Source organism: Oryzias latipes, chromosome 1 (assembly GCF_002234675.1).
Source record: "Oryzias latipes chromosome 1, ASM223467v1".
Lineage (NCBI taxonomy): Eukaryota > Metazoa > Chordata > Actinopteri > Beloniformes > Adrianichthyidae > Oryzias > Oryzias latipes.
The window spans coordinates 16,974,946-16,996,583 of record NC_019859.2 but is presented as its reverse complement, the minus strand read 5'-3'; the positions used below and the strand labels follow the sequence as shown (position 1 = coordinate 16,996,583).

The window sequence follows — 21,638 nt, the reverse complement described above, 5'->3', positions numbered from 1 at the left end:
GGAACGGTGGTGAACCCTCCAAGGAGAGTGGTCAGTCAACCAAAGTTGACACAAGAGAAGAAATGGTAGCAAACTCAGTCAAGACGTCACCTCTGAGGTGTAGCATTGTATCTAAAAACCTGTAGCTCTTTTATTGCTTCAGCCGTGGTCAATTTTCAGCGTAAATGCAAAGAAACTGTGCAAAAAGGGAATTTAATGGAAGGATTCTCAGACAAAAACCAAACAGAAAAAGAATATGATTATGGTAAAGGGCCCATCTCGCTTTAAAAAACATCCCAATAGAGAGCATCCAAAAAATACTGAATTTCCTTCAAATAAAAATGGCTATGATTTTGCAATAGAACAATGATCTTAAATGTATCAGCAAGTCTAAAAAAAACATTTTAAAAATATGAAGGTTCTGGAGCGGTCAGAGTCGAAGACTAAAAGGCTTCAAAAATTGTGCCATAACAAATTTGACAAATGAAAATGAGTAAACTGAATTTGGTTTTTAGGCTTTTTACCAAATATTTCTGCTTCAGTTTGTTATTCTCACTTGTTAGTTCAGTTTATCAGCGCATGTTAACACTGTAAGAAGATCATGGAATTGTTCCCTGCTTTCTATGTCCTTCTCATTTTGGAATTTCTCTCCAAAACAGTATTGAGTTTACTTTGTTTTTTGGGTTTTATAAATTGATTTTTCTCTGCTTTGCTAAGATTTAGATGTCAATAAGCAAATGGAAGAAAATTATGCAGCATTTTGGGTTTACTCTAAAATGTCATGTATATACAAATGTTTAAATGAATTTTTTTTTAAAGTCAAAGAAACTGCTGGTTAATACTATTTAAGTCTCACTCCGATCATCTTTTGAGTTATTTTTAAAAGCGTTCCCAGTGGTCTTTTAATTATGATTATGCCGTTTTTAGAGAAATTCAAATGTTCTATTTTAAGCTTAATTTTCTTTATTAATGTCCTTCATTATGAGAAAAATACTAAAAAAAAAAAAAAACAACGTGTCAAAACACAATTGTCATTAGAGTGGATCTCTAGGGATCTCCCTTTCAAAGCAAGATTACTTTATGTGTACTTTTCCACAGCATCTAAATATATTATCTATATACTGGTAGTTGCAATTTTCCATTCTGGAAAATTTAGAACAATTATGTTAAATTATATTTTATGTTATTTCATAGAGTTGAGAGACTATTTTAGTCTGTGTGGTTGATATGTGTCTTTATATAATATTTTTCATACCTGAAGGAGTGTACAAACACAACTTTCCTGCGAAATACGATGAAGATAAAACAAATTATTCAAATTCCTGTTTTGTTTTGTTTGTTTGTTTCATTTTTTTAATTCCTGTAGTTTTACAACTCATATTTTGTCATCTTTATAATACTTCATTTATTACGTAAAGAGTGCCAAAAAGCCATTTTTGGTCTTTTGTTTGGCTAGTTTCAGTGGCTCGGTGTGATGGGCGCTGTCCAGGGTGCTGAAGTCACATGGCCTGTAGCGTACATCTCATTAAAGGGGTAACAACTCCTGCAGGATATTCCCCTCAGAGGTGTTCTACAATGTCTCTACGCAGAGTATTTCTGTTTGATTTGGATTAATCTTAACAATAAAATGTCCCATTACTGCTGCTCTGAGAGCCTAGAAAAATCTCTTCTTTAATTTATCCGTGATGACGACCCACCGCTTTAAAACGAGCAGGCTGCGACGTCAGCGCCGTTTTTAAGACGTATGGGCTGGCCGTCCAATAGCCTGATCGGGGCTTTACTCTGCCGCCCACACACAGGACTTCCTTCTGGAGAGGGCCAGCGTAGATTGGGGACATCCAAGCCCGCAAGACCTTCACCAGAGTCTGCTTTTTCTGCTCTCACCTGCAGCATCAGGCCAGCATCGCCGTGTAGCAGTCATGTCTGTGGCGGGACTGAAGAAGCAATTCCACAAAGCCACTCAGGTAAAAAGCCGCGCCGCTGTTATATGATGGAGTCCTGCATAGTTCTGTAGTGACAGCGCGTGATTTTTTAGGTTCAGCTTTGTTTTTTGCAGCGATGAGAAATCCGTGCGTGTCAGAGCTGAAGCTATGCGCGCCACCTGGTTTGGCGCTACCATCAGCTCTACTGAGAGGGTTGTGGTGCAGCACTGCACCAACACTTTCATGCATATATCATTGCTCCAGTCTGCAGCCTTCCCGTCACTTTGCGGTTATTCAATGCGTGACGGGAAGACACCATCATTATGCATTCCTGAAGCCTGTGTGGCCGTCTGGGAGCCAGATGGCGCACCGATGGGATGGAGAATTGCCTCTTTTTTTTTTTGTACCCTTCAGATGACATTCCGCACAGGAGAAACCCCCGCAGAGCTGCAGCTGCTCGCGCTTTGAGCTACACACGTTGTCTCCTTGGAACATAGGTGCTTTAAATCCCTGCTCCTTCCAGCCAACCACAGAGGGGAAATCCGACCCGTTCCATGTTATGCAATCATTAAGTGCCGCCTTGACGGAAATCCACTGCTGCCAAAGGCGGCAAGCCTTGACCTTGGCGCACTCTGAGCGCACTCTATACGCCCTTTTTGCGGTTTAACAGATTCATTCAATCATATTTTCTGCATCTGATTGTGAGCCGCCTGGTATCTTCAACCAATGCTGGATGAAATATTTTGTTCCAAGGTTACTCAGAGGTATTCTTGTATATATGGTTGCATCTCACCACGTCTGTAATAGTTCATATTTTTGGCTAAGATTTTTATTATTATTATAAAGTCTTCCTTAGTAATATCAAATCAGAAAAAACAAGTGATCTGTTACTGTGGTTTTTAGCCACTTCCGTGGCTTTAAAGTTATTTTTTATGTCAACTTGGAGCATTTTGGTTCTGAGGGAAGGAGATGGGTAGGTCGCAGTGACAGTGACAGACGGCTTCAGGCACGTGGAGCTTTAGTCACTCACTGGTGAAGCAGGCTGCCTGTCCTCATCTACTAATCCCTAAAAGGACTCCTACCAGTGGTTTTGTTCTTAGATGAATTACAGCCACAAAGAGGAATGTAAATGGGGCTGGTTGATGATTTAAAAAAGAAAAAGTGCTGATCAATAAGGTGATTGGTCCTCATTGGTCGAATTCAATGTTTCTGTGGCAACCACCCTCTCAAATCAGGAGTGAGCTTGTTGGAAGGCCACAGCCCTACCACTTGAAAGAGGACCGCTGGAGAATCTGTCAATCATACATTTTGAACGTTCATGGTGGGGGCCAGGGGCACCACATACTTTTATTGAGGTATCTGATTGGCCAGTTCATACCTTGAATAACTTACAATAAAAAAAAATTAGGATTGACAAGAATATTATAAAAAATATAACAGATCAAGAATGGTTATTCTGACATATGACTAAGTAATAGCTGTTTATTTCTCTATACAAGTCTATGGGGTTTTGGCTTCTTGGAGCCGGCAGGTACTTCCTGTTTGAAATGCGAAGGAGAGAAGTCCCTCAGTCCAGTTCTCTTATACAGTCAATGGAACCAAACCAGAGAAGACTCAACAGGGTTTTCCCACATCCCAGGAACTGCCACCCCTCAACTTGTCTGCATCTGTACTTCCTACATTAAACAACCGAAAATATTTCCTAAGTCATCCGAAATCCGAATACTGTACCACCAGAATGCCAAAGGAGCTTACGGAATAAAACCCTCCCTCAGAATCAGGGTGTTAGCATATGTGTCCTATCTCAGTGAGTAATTTAAGGAAGGAAAAAAAGAAGAGTGAAAGAATGAGACTTGGCCATCATGCCTCAGCATTACTAAGTTAGCTCGGTCACCAGTTAGCATTCCTACCAAACATTCTTACTCAAACAGCCAGAAATCATCTGACCAGCGAGCTCCAAGCCTACCAGATATGCCAATTTAATAAAAAGAACAGCTTGCTTTTCTGTTTTTGGTTCTTTTGTTTCTGAGCTGTTGCTGAACAGTTGCAATTTATCTGTTGGGGCTCACCTCAGTCTAAAAATATCTAATGTAAGAAACCTTTTGCAGAGTTCTGTTTTGCCACAAAGACTGATCAAAGCAAGACAGCTTCTCACTCAATTTTAAATTATTCCACACTGAGTTCACTGCACTCCCTCTGGAAAATGAAAGGTTGATTTCTCTTCATACAGTACTTTGAATTTTTGTCATTCCCATTTGGAGTTTTTATTGGATTTAGATTATCCAGTCAGAGGATGCATATTTGAAAAACATGTATTTAAACATAAACCATCCTAGCAAAAGAGAAGTTAACATTTTTTTTAAGTTTTAGCTCCAAAACTCAAACAAAACACAGGTTAGTGGACAACCATGGGTTCATCAGTACATGTGTGCTGAACAAAAATGGCCTGGTTATAGATTAGGGTCTGTTCATCCCAGTAACACGGTGAGATGACAGAAAAATTACAGAATAAAACGACTTGTAAAACATACATTTTCTGGGTGACAGTGCGAACTTGTCTCACTAATTGAATAAGGTTTGTTAAGTTTATATCCAAAACATGTAACGTCAACAAGACATTTCTGCCCACAGAACAGCTGCTCACTGGACATATTTTCTCTTTTTCTGACCATTATCTGTAAACCCTAAAGATTGTTGTGGGTGAAAACCCCAGTAGATCAGCAGTTTCTGAAACACCCAGACCAGCCCGTCTAGCACCAATAACTATGCCGCATTCAAAGTCAGTTTTCTTAACCATTCTGATGCTCGGTTTAAACTGTAGCTGTAGCCGTCTTGACCATGTCTACATGCCTAAATGCATTGAGTTGCTGCCATCTGATTGGCTGGTTAGAAATGAACAATGAAGTTGGAGAGATGTGTCTAACAAAGTGACCATTGAGTGAACATAGGAACAGAAGTTCTATTAATTCTGTTTCCAGTTTGGATTTTGGTAAAACACAACTGAGATTAAAGCTGTATTTTTTGTATTTTGTTCCTAATGATAATGTCACACTGATGTCTAAGGTGCTGAAATTACAGTTTCTACCCAAACAGAATCAGAGACTGTAAGACCTGAAGAGCCTTGGTGGCTGAGAAAATGGTTCATCATTTTGATCTGCTCTAAACTACAGGTGTGTATCGGCAAGAGTCTGGCGACACAATACGTATCCTAACATTGTACTGGAACACTTTCTTTTTTGCTAAGAGTATGACTTAGAAACAAATCTACCTGAATATCAATGTGCCTTTCATTAAAATAAAATGGTAAAATTAATTTTATTTAATGATGACAATGTTAAGCACTGCAACTGTATCTCACATAAGTTGCTTTTACCCAAGCAAATTCATAGTGCTTTTCTTTTGGTAACTTAAAATATATTTGTTCTTAAAGGGAGGGGTCAAAATAGTCTGATTTCCACAACAAAAATTTTTCAGCATAAGGAAAAAGAGAATAAATGTACCTTAAGCAATAAGGTTCTAAAAGTATGATTGAGGAAATAAAGTGCTGTTTACTTTCATTATTGCTTCATGTAGCTTTTTCAGTTCTTTTAAACAGTTCAGTAGCCTGAACGGTACTTCAAAAATAAAGGAGAAAAAAAAATCACCAATTCTTTCCAGAAACATTAAAGTGAGATGAGGCAGCATGACAGGGTGAAGAAGCGCACTTTAATATGACAATGATGCTTTATTTACATGACAGTCTGCATTGTACCACTGCTGCTCTGCTTTCTCACATGCAGAAGTAAACACAGATTTCATCGCTCATCACCACGACGTTGGCCTTTTTTCAGACCTTTTTACACTTCGCTCTGATCCATCATTTGCAGAACTAGACTCTATTGCTGTGATGTTCTGCAGAACTTTGGCTCACTTTGCCGACAGCATTTTGGCCAATGCTCCGTGCATTAGCCACTGTGCAGCTGCACTGCTTCTCTTGTTCTTATCTGAGCCCACTAAAAAGCACCCGAATCCCCGCTTTTATATGATACTGACAGCAACATGCCACAGAGTTTTACAGAGTTATACCCATTTTAAGTAAAAATTAAGTAGTGCATGTCTCATAACAACAAAACAAGCTGATTCTCGCAAGATTTTGTTGTTGTTTTGTGCGGTGTAGAGCTGCTCAAAGAGCCTTAGTGTGCTCTGCTGCCAACCAGCGGTCTGGGGTTTACGTGGAAAACAAGAGTGAGACGCTGAAGGACACCTATAAATAATTAAATAAATATCACCCTGACAGCATTTTATATCGACACAAATATCGATCTATCGTCGAATCGATTTTATTCCCTACACCCGTACTCTAAACAAATTTCTCTCAATAATCAATACTTCATTTTATCAGATTGGAAATAGATAGCCCCCCCCCCAAGTGAGGCATTCCATGGCAGCACAGAGTGTGTTAACTCAATGCGATGAGTCAGTTGTCACCAATTAGCCGGGGCTGCTCTGTGTCCCTGCAGATGTTCCCTAACAGCTTCAAATGCTTGGAGCCACACAATGCATCTCTGTGTTTCAAAGATGATACAAGGTGCGGCGTATGAGCACGAAGAATTATTGGTGTTGCGCTTGGAAATGAAAAGGCAGAATCTGCTGTTTGTGGTTTTTTCACAGCTCCGTTAGTGCTTCAGTCCCAAAGTGCTTCTTCTGGCTTTGAGCGAGGAATGGGTTGTCTCTGTGGTATTCGGTCGTCTGTTCCTTAACATTACACACCCTCAAACAAAACACACACAAATACTGCCTTCAACCCCACCCCCACCCCACACCCCTAGTGGCAGACGGTTCCCTTCAACCCCTCTGTTCTCAAGCCTCAGCCTTGTAATCCAGATTTATTTGCAATCTGGCCACTTGTTCACTGATATATCCACTCATGCTGTTCAGCCATTCTTCCTCCCACCACACTCCGATGGGAGGTGGGTCAAAAGATTATTGGTTTGATGAAGTTCAAATGAATTTCTCTAATAAAATTGGATCTGTACATTTTCCAGCTTCTAATATCAGGTGTTTGTTTGTTTGTTGGTGTTTTCTTAAAAAAAATTGATGAACAAAGTCGTGATTTTCTGTTTTAGAAACTAGTGTTTATTCTCAGTCTTGTTGAGGAGGCTTCCAGTGCTTCTTGATCACATTTTTTTTTTTAATTTTCCAAAAGAAACGTGAATGACACATGATCAGCTTTAACATCTTACATAAAACTGGGTAACTGACACCACAAACTCTATTTAAGACGTCACTCCTTTTCTTTTAAGGACATCAGGCGTCAATGTGGATTATTATTGTCGTTGTCCTTTTAGGGAGATCAGAGATTTTGTCTTTGACTAGATGTACTTTCACCAGGAGTATATTCTGTGTTTCCTCTATTGCAGGGGAGTTTTTGTCTAAACACAAACACTAATGATAGAGTGTCCTCTCTTCGTCTCAAGTTTCAACATTGGCGTGAAGGCTTCTACTTTACCTCCAAGTGTACAGCAAACGTCTCTCTCCTAACGACTGCAGCAAATGTTCTCTTGTGGTTATAGAACCTTCGTGGAGAACGTGATGTGTGGACAGCACAGTTTGGTGGTGCAGATGCTGCACAGGACAAGAACATCCGTCCATGCTGGATAATTGGCTGTCGGTGCCACCTTTCCAGAGATCCTTACATAATCTAAATCTGTTTGGGGGTTTTGTTACACAAGGAAGTCCTAAGAATCTCCAAGACAGTTCCGCCTATTTATATACACTAATTCTTTCTTTTTGCCTCTGAATCATTTAATGAAGTAAACCTTTCCCAAAAGCTCGATTTATATTCAATTGATTTTATGGAAAATCAGTAGGTAGATAATATTCAGATAAACTTCAATGCTTTTTAAAAACGTGGTGCAGTGGGAGTGCGCACGACCCCTTGATTGGAAGATTGCAGGTTCAATTTCCGCCTTGCCTGCCCCTATGTCGAAGTGTCCTTGGGCAAGAAGGAGGGTGTAAGGGCATGGATGCCCAGTTAAGCTTAGACTGTTTAGTTTAGTTTAGCCAATACCTATTAATTTTATTACTTCATGTTCTTTATGATTTCATCTTTATGGTAAGAAGCCCATAGAGACGACTAGTATTGTAAAATTGGGCTATATAAGTAAAATTGAATTGAAGACACTGAACCCCAACTTTGCTTCTGGTGGAATGTTGGCGCCAGTGTTCGGGAAGGAGGTACCAAAACCGTTCGGCCTTGAACCGCGTTTTTTTTTTTTTTTTTTTTAATTGAACACAATACAAAACAAGCCTTGAACCTCCGTTCGGGGTCCTGGGACTAATGCTGACGTCACATTATGTGATTGGCTGTACATTGGTCCGCTGACCTGAACGTGTCAGATAGTGTTTGGTCTGGACAATTACAATACTACCATAGAAGAAAATATTATGAAGTCAGTTGTAAACAAACATGCCTTTATTATTATTATGATTATTATTAAATGCATGTTCGCTTGTAGTTTTTTTAATCCGTGCGCCCAGTGCTTTATTATTGGCAGAATGGACCCGGAAGAACAACATTTAGCCGTGCTGACAACTTTTTCAGCCACGGCTGAACTTAAACTGGAATAACAAGCGGATTGTGGCAACACGTCTTTATAAATATTACAAAGAATATTATCAGACACAATTTATGAGCGAAAATACCTTTAGGTTACAAAAGGGAACGTGAAATGAAAATTTGTAGAGCCCAAGCAGATCTCGACGCTACGTAGTTTGTCCAAGTGGGGTTACCGTAGTGTGACGTTACCTGCAGGCGCAAGGACCCCGAACGGAAGTTCCAGGCTGAACGGTTATGGTACCTACACCGGCCATTAGTGTGTGAATGTGTGAAGGGGAAGGGGACTGACTATAAAGCACTTTGGGCCTTCAAGGAAGGTAGAAAAGTATACACCATTTAATACGTTAAATTAATGGTTCAATAGGCAGATTCTTCGGTTATTTCTATAGTTTGGAGGGGAAAAAACATCTTTATGAAGGTAGTTTTGTGATGATGAAGAAAACAACCAACCAAACTGCTCTAAAAAATCAACACATTTTCTCACCTGTTTACATTTCAACCTTGATGGAATTCATCTTCATTTCTACAGTTCCATGTTTTATTTACAAACTATGAGTTTGAGCTGCTATCAGGAGGGCAAGGCTGGATGCAAAAGTGACTAAGGAAGGAAACAAAATGTCATTGGGTTTCAGCTTCTGCAGCTTATCTAAATAAAATGTTTTCAGCTTTACCTTTTTTGGTTTATTTTCCATCTATCTGATCAAATCTACATGGGTTTTATAGATTTAGGCGTGCACGTTTTTTGTTCATTACATAAACTGCAGCATCTATGTAAAAAGGATAATATGAGGTTTTATTTTTAGGGTTTTAAGCGACTGATTTGGAGGTCTGTCGGGTTGCAACCAGCAGTTTTATTAGTGCTGTGACTCACCCTGACTCACTTAAAGTTTATGTAGACGGTTTAGTTTGTGATGCATTTAATAATATTTGGAGCAAAAAAAAACTAGTTGGATTTTTCTATTCCACACCACTTTTAGATTGAGCACTGTGCTAAACACATCTATTGTATGGACACAATTTTTACACTTCAGTTAAATTTTTTCTATTCAATGATGCACTAATTAATATTTTTTAAGCATTTTTTGATGCACCTAAACTCACAGTTTAAAGTTTTTTTGTTTTTTTTACTGGCTTGTTTCAACAATGTGGTTGATCTGGGTTCCAGGTGTGCTCAAAAGGACCCAATCTTTTTGTGGATTCTATTTGGTGTTGCAACAGAAAGCTGAGAAATGAAGCCATCATGGTGGAACAGATGTACAAACAGCTTGAAGTCTTGAGTTTGCTCTGTGTGGAGATCCAGTGAACCGTTGCCACTCTACAGCGGCATGATTGTTGGAGTCTACTTCAGTCTTACTGTCGAGCAGTTATCAGATTTGGATGGAGTGTGCTCCTGCTGCTGGTAATGCAGCAGTGATGCTTCATTTTATCCTAAGCTTTGGTCTTACAGGAGCTTTCCCTGAGTGTGTACTGATTATCAATTCCTAGTTTTTAGTCCCTAGAAGAGTTGGTTTTCATATTGATCAGAAATAAAATTGTTTAAGGAGGTTTTTTCCACTGGACTGAAAAGTGTGATCTTACATTTCCACATTGCCTTATAGAAATATGGATGCAGCCTGCATGGACGTATGTCCACGCAAGCTTGGGGACCATGTGGGGTCCTTGGATGTTGCTGACGCCTGCGGGGCTCCGGGGCAGCAGATGGTGAGTCAGTGACTCATCCAGCCTGGATTCTTTTTGGAAGTACTGCAGTGCAGCGTAAAGCAGATCCAGCTGGGAGATTACAAAGAAGAGAAGGGGGGGTGAAAGAGTTAGAGCAAGCAAAACGAGCAAAAAGGAGGGAAATGCTTGAACGTGCACTGTAGAAAGTCAGATGGTTGAAGTTAAGTGGTACTGATTATGGAAATTGATACACGTGGAGGAGTTTTTCCTGCCAGGATGGAGAAATGATCCTGCCAACTTTACACTTTCTGATATTTCAGTGTTGTTGTTTTTTTTAATTAATTTCTTTCCAGGTAAGTATCTGGCTGTGTTATCTCAGTCATTCACCTTGTGGATACAAACACGAAACTTGCGTGAAGACCAGCAGTGCCGGATAATAGCTGTGCTGTTTCACTTCATTCATGAGTCTCCAACAGGGAAGAGAAGGAGCTACAAAAACCGTTAAAGCGCTATTACCCATAAATATGTGTGCTGCATTCAGCACAACATTATTCTAGTAAACCTGTGCAATGCCACATCATTTAGTTCCATTCAAAACCACAGCAGCTACATAAAAAGAAATGTTGCTGCATTTCCTGGATGTTGGCAGGGTTTAAAATCTGGCTTCTCTGCTGAGCAGATGAGTCCATATGTGATTGGGACACGCCATACTCCCTGAAGGAAGTCCTCCTATTATGAGTCCAGTAAACCTTTCTAAAATACAGCTGATGAAAAACCTTTTCATTTGGTATGCTCAGGTTGTTAGTTAATCTGATGTTTTGTGCATTTTAATGAAGCTGAATCTTAACTTGAACACAACTCTGGAACATGGTGGATCACATGTTTTCAATCTTTGTTAAAGATCCAGAATAGCCTGAAAGAGTCATTTTCCACACAACAGACAAACACACAAGACAGCTGGCACCTGAAATTAAGCCTCCTATATCAGCGGTGTTTTCATGGCCCTGGTGCGCCTGACCTCTGGTTGGAAAAGCCCTTTGGACCTTCAAGGAAGCTAGAAAAGTGCTATATGCCATTTACCATTTACGCCATAAAAAAAACATTGTTCTTTTACAAAAGGGTTTAACACTGTGTGTCCATGTTTGATAAAAATCCTGTCAAGCCTTCTCTAAGTATTTTCTAGTTTTTACACTCTCCTCCTTTATTTGATGGCTTGGTGGAGCCCGATCATCTGAAACGGTTCTTTAGTCAGAACTAGGAACTTGTGGATTCCTTTGTTTTATGTGGTTCTAACAGATGTTTCAAATGTCTACATATCTGAATATTTTTCTTAAAGGGGGACTTTTGCCATGTTTAAACACAATGTTGTTTGGTTTTTATTTAAAACTTGCAGCTTATATGTTGTGCATGTTGTTCTAGTTTTTGAGCATCCAACGCTGCCTTTCCTTGTGTCTTCCTTTTCTCTCCTTACTCTTCTTCCTCCTGCCTCTGCCTCTGTCTCAACATCTGCATTCAGGCCATAGATGATGTTTAATTCAGAACTTGAACATTATGTATTCCGAGCATCAGCCACTGCAGGAGAGATAAACGATGATGTGGTGCTGAAGAAGAAAATTCATTGAAACCGTTTTTAAGCACCAGATCTACTGTTAGAGAGCCATCAGAAAAATAAATACCTACTAATAATGGTTGACCTTCTGTAAGCAATAATGAGTCTAAAATGTGACCTAAAAGCCTGCAGTTTGTTCTCCTCAGAGCGTTTTACCACCTGATATGAGCTTTTGTTTAGGCTCAGATTGTTCCATGACTATGATAAAGAGCTCTGTAATTGAATTAGCTCATCCGGATGCATTTCCAGCCTGAGTGGCCACACTGTGTATATTGTGTCTATCTTGCTTTGGCGCAAAAGGTTGTTCTCCAAACTGACGTCGTGAGCCAAATTGTGCGGCGAAACAGTTACTTTCTCAAGCAAAGCATTAAAGAACCGTACATGAGGACTCTGTACCCACATAACGCCTTTGGTTTTCATTTTCACACCGTGCACCAAACCAATTTTCATAGAAATATGATACATAATGTGCTAGTTTCTTTAGTCTCACACTGAAAGAGCATACTGAATTTACTGACTGAAAGGATTTAGGCAGAAATGTGATTTTAAGGCCTGCAAAATTCCAAACATACTAATTAAAAATCTAAACACGACTTGTGCCATTTTTTTTTTATCTTAAATATTTTTTGTATTATTTTGTTAATGAAAAAATCTCTGAACCACATAACTCAGTCATTTTTAAAGACCCACGGTGATGAAAATCATGTTTCTATTTTCTCATGAAGTTAAAGTACCATTAGCTGTCACACACCTGGGTGTGTGACAGGTGTGACATTTGTTCTCCACATTTGACCCATCCCCTAGCGGAGCGGTGAGCTGCAGACACAGCCGCACTCGGGAACCATTTGGTGGTTTAACCCCCCAATCCAACCCCTTAATTCTGAGTGTCAAGCAGGGAGGCATTGGGTCCCAATTTTAGAGTCTTTGGTATGACTCAGCCTGGATTTGAACAGCCGACCTTCCAGTCACAGGGAGGACTCTCCACCCCAAGGCCACTGAGCTGGTAATATTTAAGGAAGGAGGACATATATATAAAAAAGTTAAGCTCAAAATGCCGTATTTTTTTTTATTCAAATCATTATGAAGCTTGTAAGATCCCTGGTCTGCTCCATTCTGATGCTTTCCTTTTTGACAGATAGATCCATGAACGTCTTTGTTTTCCTCGTCTGAGCTGACATCTGGCTCAAAACTTTACGGCTGGATAGCTCAAACATTGCTCGCCATTTTTGTTGCACTGCTAATGTTAAGAGTGTAAACAGATAGATGACAGGAAGAGGCAGCAGGGCTGCTTTGCACCAACAGTCTCGCCCACAACTCAGAGATGAATTTCTGGTGAGCTACTGCCGCTCTGCAGAAACTATGTCATACAAAAACAACTGTTTTTTTTTTTCATTTTGGCTAAAAAACAGCATAATTATAAATAAAAGACAACTGGAAAAAGTAAATCAAAAAATGATCAGATTGAGACTTTGATGGTGATTATCACTGTTATGAGTTGGGTTTTTTCATGGTTATGTGCTGATTATTTTGAGTTTCCAAAAATGTTACAAAATAAAATAAATAGGAAACATTAGTGAGCAACAAGTAAAATATAAACCTTTGCTGAGCAATGTCCACTAATCTCGTTCTGCATTATTATTAATTTTAAAGTAAAAAAAGGAAACTTTTGTAACATGAATATGTCCCAAAACGATATGTTTTCCTTTTTACCACTGTCAGAGCTTTGTTGCTGTTGGGGTTTGTGCTTTAAAACAACCCAGAATCCTCCTTGTATTTGTAATTTTGGGAGCACTTGTTTTCTCTCCACTTCATGTGTGAGCAATTCCTTTAAAAGGCTTTAGCTTTATTTTACTCTTTACCTGCACATTTTTTTAGGTTTGTTGAAATTCATGAAATCTATTGAGATTGTAGTTTTTGTTGCAATGAAAAGGTTCTGTTTCTTTAATTATTTAAACTAAAAGAGAAATAGTAAAGATAATACCATGAGCGGACCACCATGATAGGATTGAAGGATATAACATCATAAGAAGAAAGTCATTTAGAAAATTTAAGGGAAAAACAGCAAAAGAAAAGAAAAAGGAGGCAATTCCTCCTGTCTTTCGCTCAACGGCTGACTGTCACATGATGTGACAGTAATGGAGGAGAGGCACAGAGCATGCCTGAGATGGGAAAGGACACTATGTACTTTAGCATCCCGATTATCAGAAAATGTTGTTTGATCTCAACCTTGGACACACATGAGCCCTCATGAGCAGACATCATCCTCGCAGCTGCTGTAGAGCTCAGCCTGAATGGCTTGGCGGGGATTATACCCAGTTTAATCAGCAGACAGTGACTTTGCATCATATCGGAGCGGCGTGCCACTCAGAATTAGAGCAGAGTGGTTGTAATCTGGGAAACGTGCTGCATGTGCCCGACGAGACCACCATGTGACAGGGTCAGAGCAGCCTTGTTTGTGTTTGTCTAAGCCAGGCCATCTTTTCAGGTGGACTTCATTTTGATGCTTATATTAGCCACAACCATCATCTTTTTTCTTCTTCTTATTCCTTAAGGTTTAGGAGGATGTATGAAGAAAACAGATGCGTTTTCTATAATCCACTAACACTTTCACATCAGGTGTGTATGCTTGTATAAACACACCAATGCTAATTTGTGAACCATTTGTTTGCATTTAAGCCCTTCTATGACAACAGCTTTGCTCTGTTTAAATATCTATCCATCACCTCCACGACTTGCAGGATTTATCTTTCTGGTAAACAAGGTCATTTTCATGCTCTTAAGTCTTAACATGACAAACACCACCCACAGTGCACACACCAAACCATTTAAGCCTTAATTTCATTGCAAATGTCTTTTATCCAAGAATAATGCTGAATATTCTCTATGTTCTTCTTTGAGACTCTATAATCTGTTTGTTGTCATTTCATTATTGTTTACATGTTGCAGTGAGTAAAGAAAGAAATTTTGTCATTCAGAAAAAACAAGGGTAGGGAATTTTTTTCATGTTTCAGCTTTAAAAGTTTATATTTTCAGAACCAAGTTGTGTGTCATCAGTGAAAAGAGGATGCAGCCCTGTGGAGCGTTGGTGCTCAGGGTGTTGACTGAGAACGAGTTCATCCTCACCCCCACGGATTGGATCCGATTTGGTCGACGCCGCACAGCGTGGTGCTAGAAACCAATGGGGTTTCAGTTAGATAACCAGAAACTGGGGGGTCATTGCATGTCCAGAAACAGATCTTTCAGGCTCAACAGTTGTACTTCAGAAAAGGGCGTTTTTTTGAGGGGCAGATGCTGCAAGCGGTTGAATGTTTTGTGGCAGTTTGGAGACCTTGGGGTGCAGGTACCATATAATATGTCTTGAATGATGAAACAGAACAGATCTGATTGTACTGACAGTGTTGAAACACTGATGCCATGTTCTGCAGCTACATTCTCGCTGTTTCTACATTCTAAAATGGAAATCATGTTGGCATCTATTTTATACACGTTCAAAGTGAGGCTTACACAAGTTCACTTTTTGTGAGGTACTATTTGAATTTATCATTTTGTATGCATCATGTCCTTTATCTTACTGTGTCACACCTAAAAATACTGATAATTGATGGATTGACTCAAATGATACTTTTGACCTACTTTTCTTGCTGGAACAAAAACATCATCTCTAAACTCTCTAAATTTAATCTCAGGGGAGGCCGTAGCTTTCAGCAGTAATGAAAGGATGATTGTCACACATTGGCCTGTTAGGTGTTTTTGGTTCCAGCTGAGTGTTCTGGTCAGAAATAGATTGAGACACTTTGTCAAATGCTGCCAATTTGCAATTTCAGTAATGAGCCTTTCAGTGAAAACAAGAATTTTTTTTGTGTGTGTGTGTGTGGTTTTCTATAAACATTTATAACATATGCTGATTTTCAGCCATCAGGAGAATAGGATTCGAAGGATGCAAAGCTTGAATATAATTTGTGTTTGGCTATACTGTAGTCTGTTAAAAGCAATCACTGTAGAGATAAATTTAGGGCTGGGCTGCATCTATATAATGGAAAGGCAGCTTTACATTACATCCACAAAGTGTTTAAGTTTTAAGTACATTTTCTGTCAGGAACTTAATGACGTTTGGAACTCTACTGATATTGTGCTCAATAATTTTCAGAGTATTCAGTTATGGTTTTGATCTATTTACGGTAAGTGTTTTTCAACAGGTGTGTTGTTGGAAATGATTCAGTTTCACCTAATAAAGCGTTGACTATTGCCAGAATATCAGCCCTGTGGTCATGATCACAGTCTGTAGAAATATGAAAGTTCCCAAATTATGTTTTTCTTTTTCTTTTGTGATTCTTATTAAGACATTTTGATAAGAATGACTGTATATTGTTTTTATAGTCTGTAGAGTTTCTTTTTTTTTCTTTATTTTGATTGATTGATTGATTTTATTTATTTAAGTGTCATGCACTAATGTGCCCAGCGCACACGGGCTTATATGACACTGAAAGACAAAATACATAAAGAAACATGCCCGTCACAAAAATCCAATAACCCCCTAATCAGAGTCTAACAGAATACAAAGTGTCCATTCTTATTTTCCATGCCTTTGACACAAAATTTGACAAACAAAAAATTTCATTTTCAAAAAGCCAACGTAAGATTTTATCTTCAGGTAACCAAAACAAATCAGGTAATTTCTTTTCTATCACCCCATATATAAAAAGTCTCTGTTTTTCGTACAAAGGAAAATAAAACAAAAAATGAAATTCATCCTCCACCACTTCCAGCTCACAGACCTCATAGAGTCTTTCCTCCTCAGGAACGCCTTTAAAGCGCCCTACTTCCACCTGTAGGGGGAGCACTCCTGCTCTAAGTTGAGCACATAAGGATCTTTGACCTCTTTTTAAGTTGTACTTAACAAATGGCTCAGCAGAAAATGTGTCCTTAATTTGCAAATCTGTTCGTAATTTTGGTTTTTGAAGCAGTTTCATTTTCCATTCTTTTTCATAAAAACCAACTAAAGTTTCCTTAACATTATCTATCTTACATTTCAACCAATTAAAAATAATGATTGTAGGTTCACAGAGGACAGAAGGTTCAACACATCTTTACACCAGGGATAAATATGAGCTCCAATCAAATATTTTACGTGCAAGTCTCTCTGCAGGTAAAGTCACCAGCCGGTTCCATAAAATGTTTGGTTGTTTGTGTGCTTTGGGATTTTTAGTAAGGAACAAATGTACTTTGGCTCAAAAGAGATTAAAAACATGGATCATCATCATAAATTGATGTAGTTTCAGAGTAAAAGCTAATAAGTAATACGAAAAAAATATTAAACGTGCACAATTTCATTTAACCTAGACTGGACTCAAATGTAGCAGTTACAGATTTCTTAGGTTTAGATTTGGAAAAATGTCCACAAAAATAATGTTAAAGATTTGGTCACACTATATAATAATAACATCTGTTTTATCTCGTTAACAAATCATTAATTAACTGTTAGTTATTAAGTTATAAACAACTTGTTGAATAACATTTTAGGATTTAAAAATGTGGCATATAAATGGACAGTTGCTGACTAACAAGCTGTTAGTTAATAAGTTCTAAATGACCTGTTAACTATATATTAATGATTTATAACTGTATAATTAGTAGATCACGAAGAAGTTGTTAATAAATTACTTTCTAAAGACTTGTTAAGATTAAAATAATATTTCTTATATATGTTGTCAGGAAGTTTTTTTTAAGTTGCAGCTATTCCTAATTTATTAACTGTTTGTAAATGAGGAAACGATTCAAACTTTACTATAGCATCCAAATAACATATACAAGCAAATAACTTAATAATCATGAGGAAATTTTACAAAAGCAAAAAAACACTTAAGGACCTTTTTAGAAACCGTCACATAGATGTTGGAGGCAGTTATTTAACAGGAGAATTTTAGGACCTTTGACTTTTGTAATGCAGACATCTCAGATGTTGTTCTGACATTCAAAAATAGATGTTTTCTATATTTCAAATTTGAACCAATTCAAGATGAACTCAAATACTACTCTGTTGATTAACAGAAAAAATAAATGTAATCACTTTTATTTTCTTTTATTTTTGGTACTTTACCACAATTTAAAGACAGGTGCAAGTTTAAATAAAATACTCTTTTTTCTTAACCACTAAGTTATACATTTCTGCAGCTGACAGCAGTATTCCAGGTGTCCTCGTAGACCTGCTGTCATTCTCAAAGGTAGGCAATGTAATCAGAACAGTGCTTAACAGAAAGTCAATATTATATACAGATTGTGTTTTCCATGTTTCTGAGGTCATTCCAGCTGGCAGCTGTATTAATTTTTTTTGTTTTGTTTTGTTTTGATTGCAGGGATTTAGATGCTGTGATAGAATGTTCTTGATAGTTTTCTCCCTCTGTTCCATTGATTTTTATATAGCTGCACCCTCTCTGGTTCCCGCGGGATCCATTACTGATCTGTTTCTGGGTAATGACAGCTCGGAGTTTCACGTTAAAGACATTTATCATTATCTACAATGATAATGAAACTGCTTTCATCTCGGGCAGCTTGATGGATGTGGAGCTGTTGCTGGGTAAAAATAAAGGATGTTTGCTGGCAATGTGGGCCTGTTAGATAACAGCAGGCTCTTGTTTGTACCAACATAGTTTTTCTGCAGGCATGTGTCTTGGTGCATAAACTCTGATACCTCTTGTATTAAATGTTTTGTTTTTTGTTTTTTCATATTTAGCTAAACATATACAACGTGATACTGGCAGAATGTAAATTATTTTGTCAATATATCCTTTTAGCATTTTTTTTAGTTATTGTTGAATATGTGTATCAAAGCAGTTTAAAAAAAAAAGTTTATGAAGACTCAGGTTGAATTGAATCTGCTGTGTCCAAATTCCCTTCCAATGCTCTACTTTTTTTCCTGCAAATGTGACATCACAGGTTTCATAAAGTAAAAACCGAACCTCATTAGCATATATCAATAAGCAGGGAAGGATGTGAACAAAGGGCCCTACAGGGCCTTGGGTTAGCAGGGCCCTGGAGGGCATTGGTCCAGCACCACCTGTGAAGGGCCTGATGGAACAGGACCCAAAAGAGCGTGACAGGCGTTGTTGAATGACAAGGGACATTCAGCAATGCTAACAGCTTATTTTTAAATTTTCACACCATAAAAGATCTTCGTAAAATGATATTATGATATTTAATGATAAAATATTTAATGATATATAAAGATATTTATTAGGTTTTTACTTTGGGACATCTGTGACGTCATATTTGTTGTTTAGAAGAAAATAAATAAAAAGTAGTGAGACTGTCCAAATTGCTTTTAAAAACCATGGCACTAGAAAGTCCCACTATATGTAGTTAGGGAGTAGGAAGGGAATTCAGACATAGCCAGTGACTTAGGCAGTTGAGCAGGTCGTCCAATGATCGAAGGGTCAGCGGCTCGATCCCCGCTCCCCCCAGTCAACTGTTGTTGTGTCCTTGGGCAAGACACTGCCTCCAGTGTGGCTCCACTGGTGTGTGAATGCATATGAATGTCTGGGTGATGGTCAGAGGGGCCGTAGGGGTGCACTGGCAGACACGCCTCTGTCAGTCTGCCCCAGCTACATCAGTAGCTTACCATCAGCAAGTATGTATGAGGAGTGAATGAAGAATGGACACATTGTAAGCGCTTTCAAATTTTTGTTTAGTGAAAATGTTCAATTATTCACAGTCCAAAGCATTATTTGTTTATTATTTTGTGATTTTTTTTCTTCAAACTTCAAACTACAAACTTTATTGCTGTTTTTTGGTTAAAAACACAAAGCGCTTAACATAAAAGCAGATAAAATAGTCATAAAATATGAAAATTATTTAGAACAGAAAACATAGTACAATTACACACAGATGGGACCCCTCCCTCACCAGATTGCTCCCTTCACCCACCCAGTTCCCCCAGTACAACCCTGAACAAAAACGAAGAACTGCAGCATAAAGAAAAGTCTGGCTTGGTACGGATCATTACCACAGCGCCCGCACAACACAGAGCAGGCTAGGGCCCACTCCATGGCTATAAGACCACAGAGCGGGACCCCAGCTGGCCCAATGAGAACAAGCATTGCAGCAACAGCACCCCCTGCAGGCAGAGCCGGTAGTGCCCCAGAACAATAGATCCCCAAGAGGAAGTACTGGATTACCAAACATCAAAATAAAATTTTTGATAAAATAACAATAACAAAAATAATATAAGATATATCAATATTAGTCATTTAAAAAATAAATAAAAATGAAAATAAATAAATAAAATAAAATACATAAAATTATTAAAGTGTAACCTTAAACATCAGAAATATATTAACAATAAAAAGGTAGTATATTAAAAACATAAAAATCATGATAATACTCCTTATACAATGAAAAAATAAATAAATAGTATTAAGTTGAGAAAATAGATAAATCAATAAATAGATCATGAGTAAAATAATTAAGAATTCACCAAAGTCATGTAAAAGCCAATTAAAAAAGGTGGGCTTTGAGCCTCTTCTTAAAAAACTCTATAGACTCTGCGGTCCTCTGGGCCAGCAGGCTGTTCCACAGGCGAGGCCTCACTGTGTCTCTTGGTCCTCACCTTAGGAACAACTAAGGCCAGTGCCAGAGGACATCAGGGTCCACGAGGGCTCATACTTTAAAATAACATTTAAATAAGAAGGTCCAAGACCACTAAAACATTTATAAACCATTAAAAGAATCTTAAAATCAATTCTGTAATGCACAGTGAGCCAATGCACTGATTTTAAAATGGGTGTAATGTGTTCCCGCCCCCTGGTCCTTGTCAAAACTCGCACCGCTGAGTTTTGTGGAAGTTTTAAGTTTGAAAGCAACTTATTTAACCCTTGTGCTATCTTAGATGACCCCACCCTTACATTGACGTGTTCTCCCTACCATGACAAAGGGGGATAAAGGTGGAAAGATTTCATGTAATCCATGGACACCAGTGAAGATCACAAATCATTGAAGAAAAAAGGTTCAGCTCACTGTCTAGTGGGTCTAGATGACCCAACTCCAAACGTTAAAGTGCCTAGGATAGCACAAGGGTTAACTAATTTTTGTTTCTTTTGGCTTTATCTTTTGCATTCCCACTATTAGTGTTGAAGTCTGATTTCTGTACATGATTAAAAAAAAGTTATTATGTTACTGCCAGCTGTAGTATATTGATTACTTGTTCTCAGCTTTTCAGCCTGGTAGCAGCGGCTCACCCCAGTCATTAACAGTCATTTTCAAAGGTTCCAAATCTGCCTATAATGAAGCTGATTGGTTGAGATCCATTGTTGAAGGAACATAAATTACTTGGAAGACTTTCAGTTTACTTGATGAAAGTTTAAAGAAAATTGACCCAGGATATTGAAGTTATAGCAACGAGGATAGGGCCTCTTCATCGATGTTAGGTTGTCTGCAGTGTAGCAGGATTGCATGACGTGTTCTGATGCAGTGCAGCTGTCTTCTTGTTCTAGATGAGCTCTTTGAAAGCATTTCTTTCCTTTCATTTGCTTTGTGGTCTGACACATAAAGCGCCTTGTTGAGTCAGCCTCATTTTTACGGCTTAAATTTTTCCTTTTTTTCTATCTTAAGCTACTTATCACATTGTATGTTCACAGTCAGAAATCCAAAAGATTTGCTGCTGTCTGACATGTGTAAACACCATTGTGTGTGCAATGAGTTCAGGCGAAAATGGCAGCTGCCCCGTGCATCGATCCAGGGCGCATCATTCCTGCAAGGAAAAATACACTGATGTCATTCCTGAGCTTTCCCAGTGTTTCCGCTAAGGCATAAATAATAGACAGCATGGTGTCATGTCAAGGAGGCAGCAGATACTGCGAATAAAATGGCTGCTTTGCCA

At 38.5% G+C, this 21,638-nt stretch overlaps 1 protein-coding gene across 10 annotated transcripts in view; it reads left to right on the top strand.

Moving 5' to 3' along the window:
* Positions 1-1,702: 1,702 nt before the first annotated feature.
* LOC101155008 (endophilin-A1) overlaps positions 1,703-21,638 on the top strand; it is a 39,304-nt gene continuing 19,368 nt past the window's right edge. For 3 of the 10 annotated variants that reach the window (XM_020703651.2, XM_011476429.3, XM_011476419.3), the window contains exon 1: positions 1,710-1,943. In XM_020703651.2, the coding sequence (XP_020559310.1) occupies positions 1,899-1,943 (45 nt within the window). In that variant the 5' untranslated portion in view covers positions 1,710-1,898. Of the gene's footprint in view, positions 1,944-21,638 lie in introns of all 10 variants that reach the window. The other 7 variants (XM_020703658.2, XM_011476427.3, XM_020703644.2 and 4 more) reach the window with 6 other exon arrangements.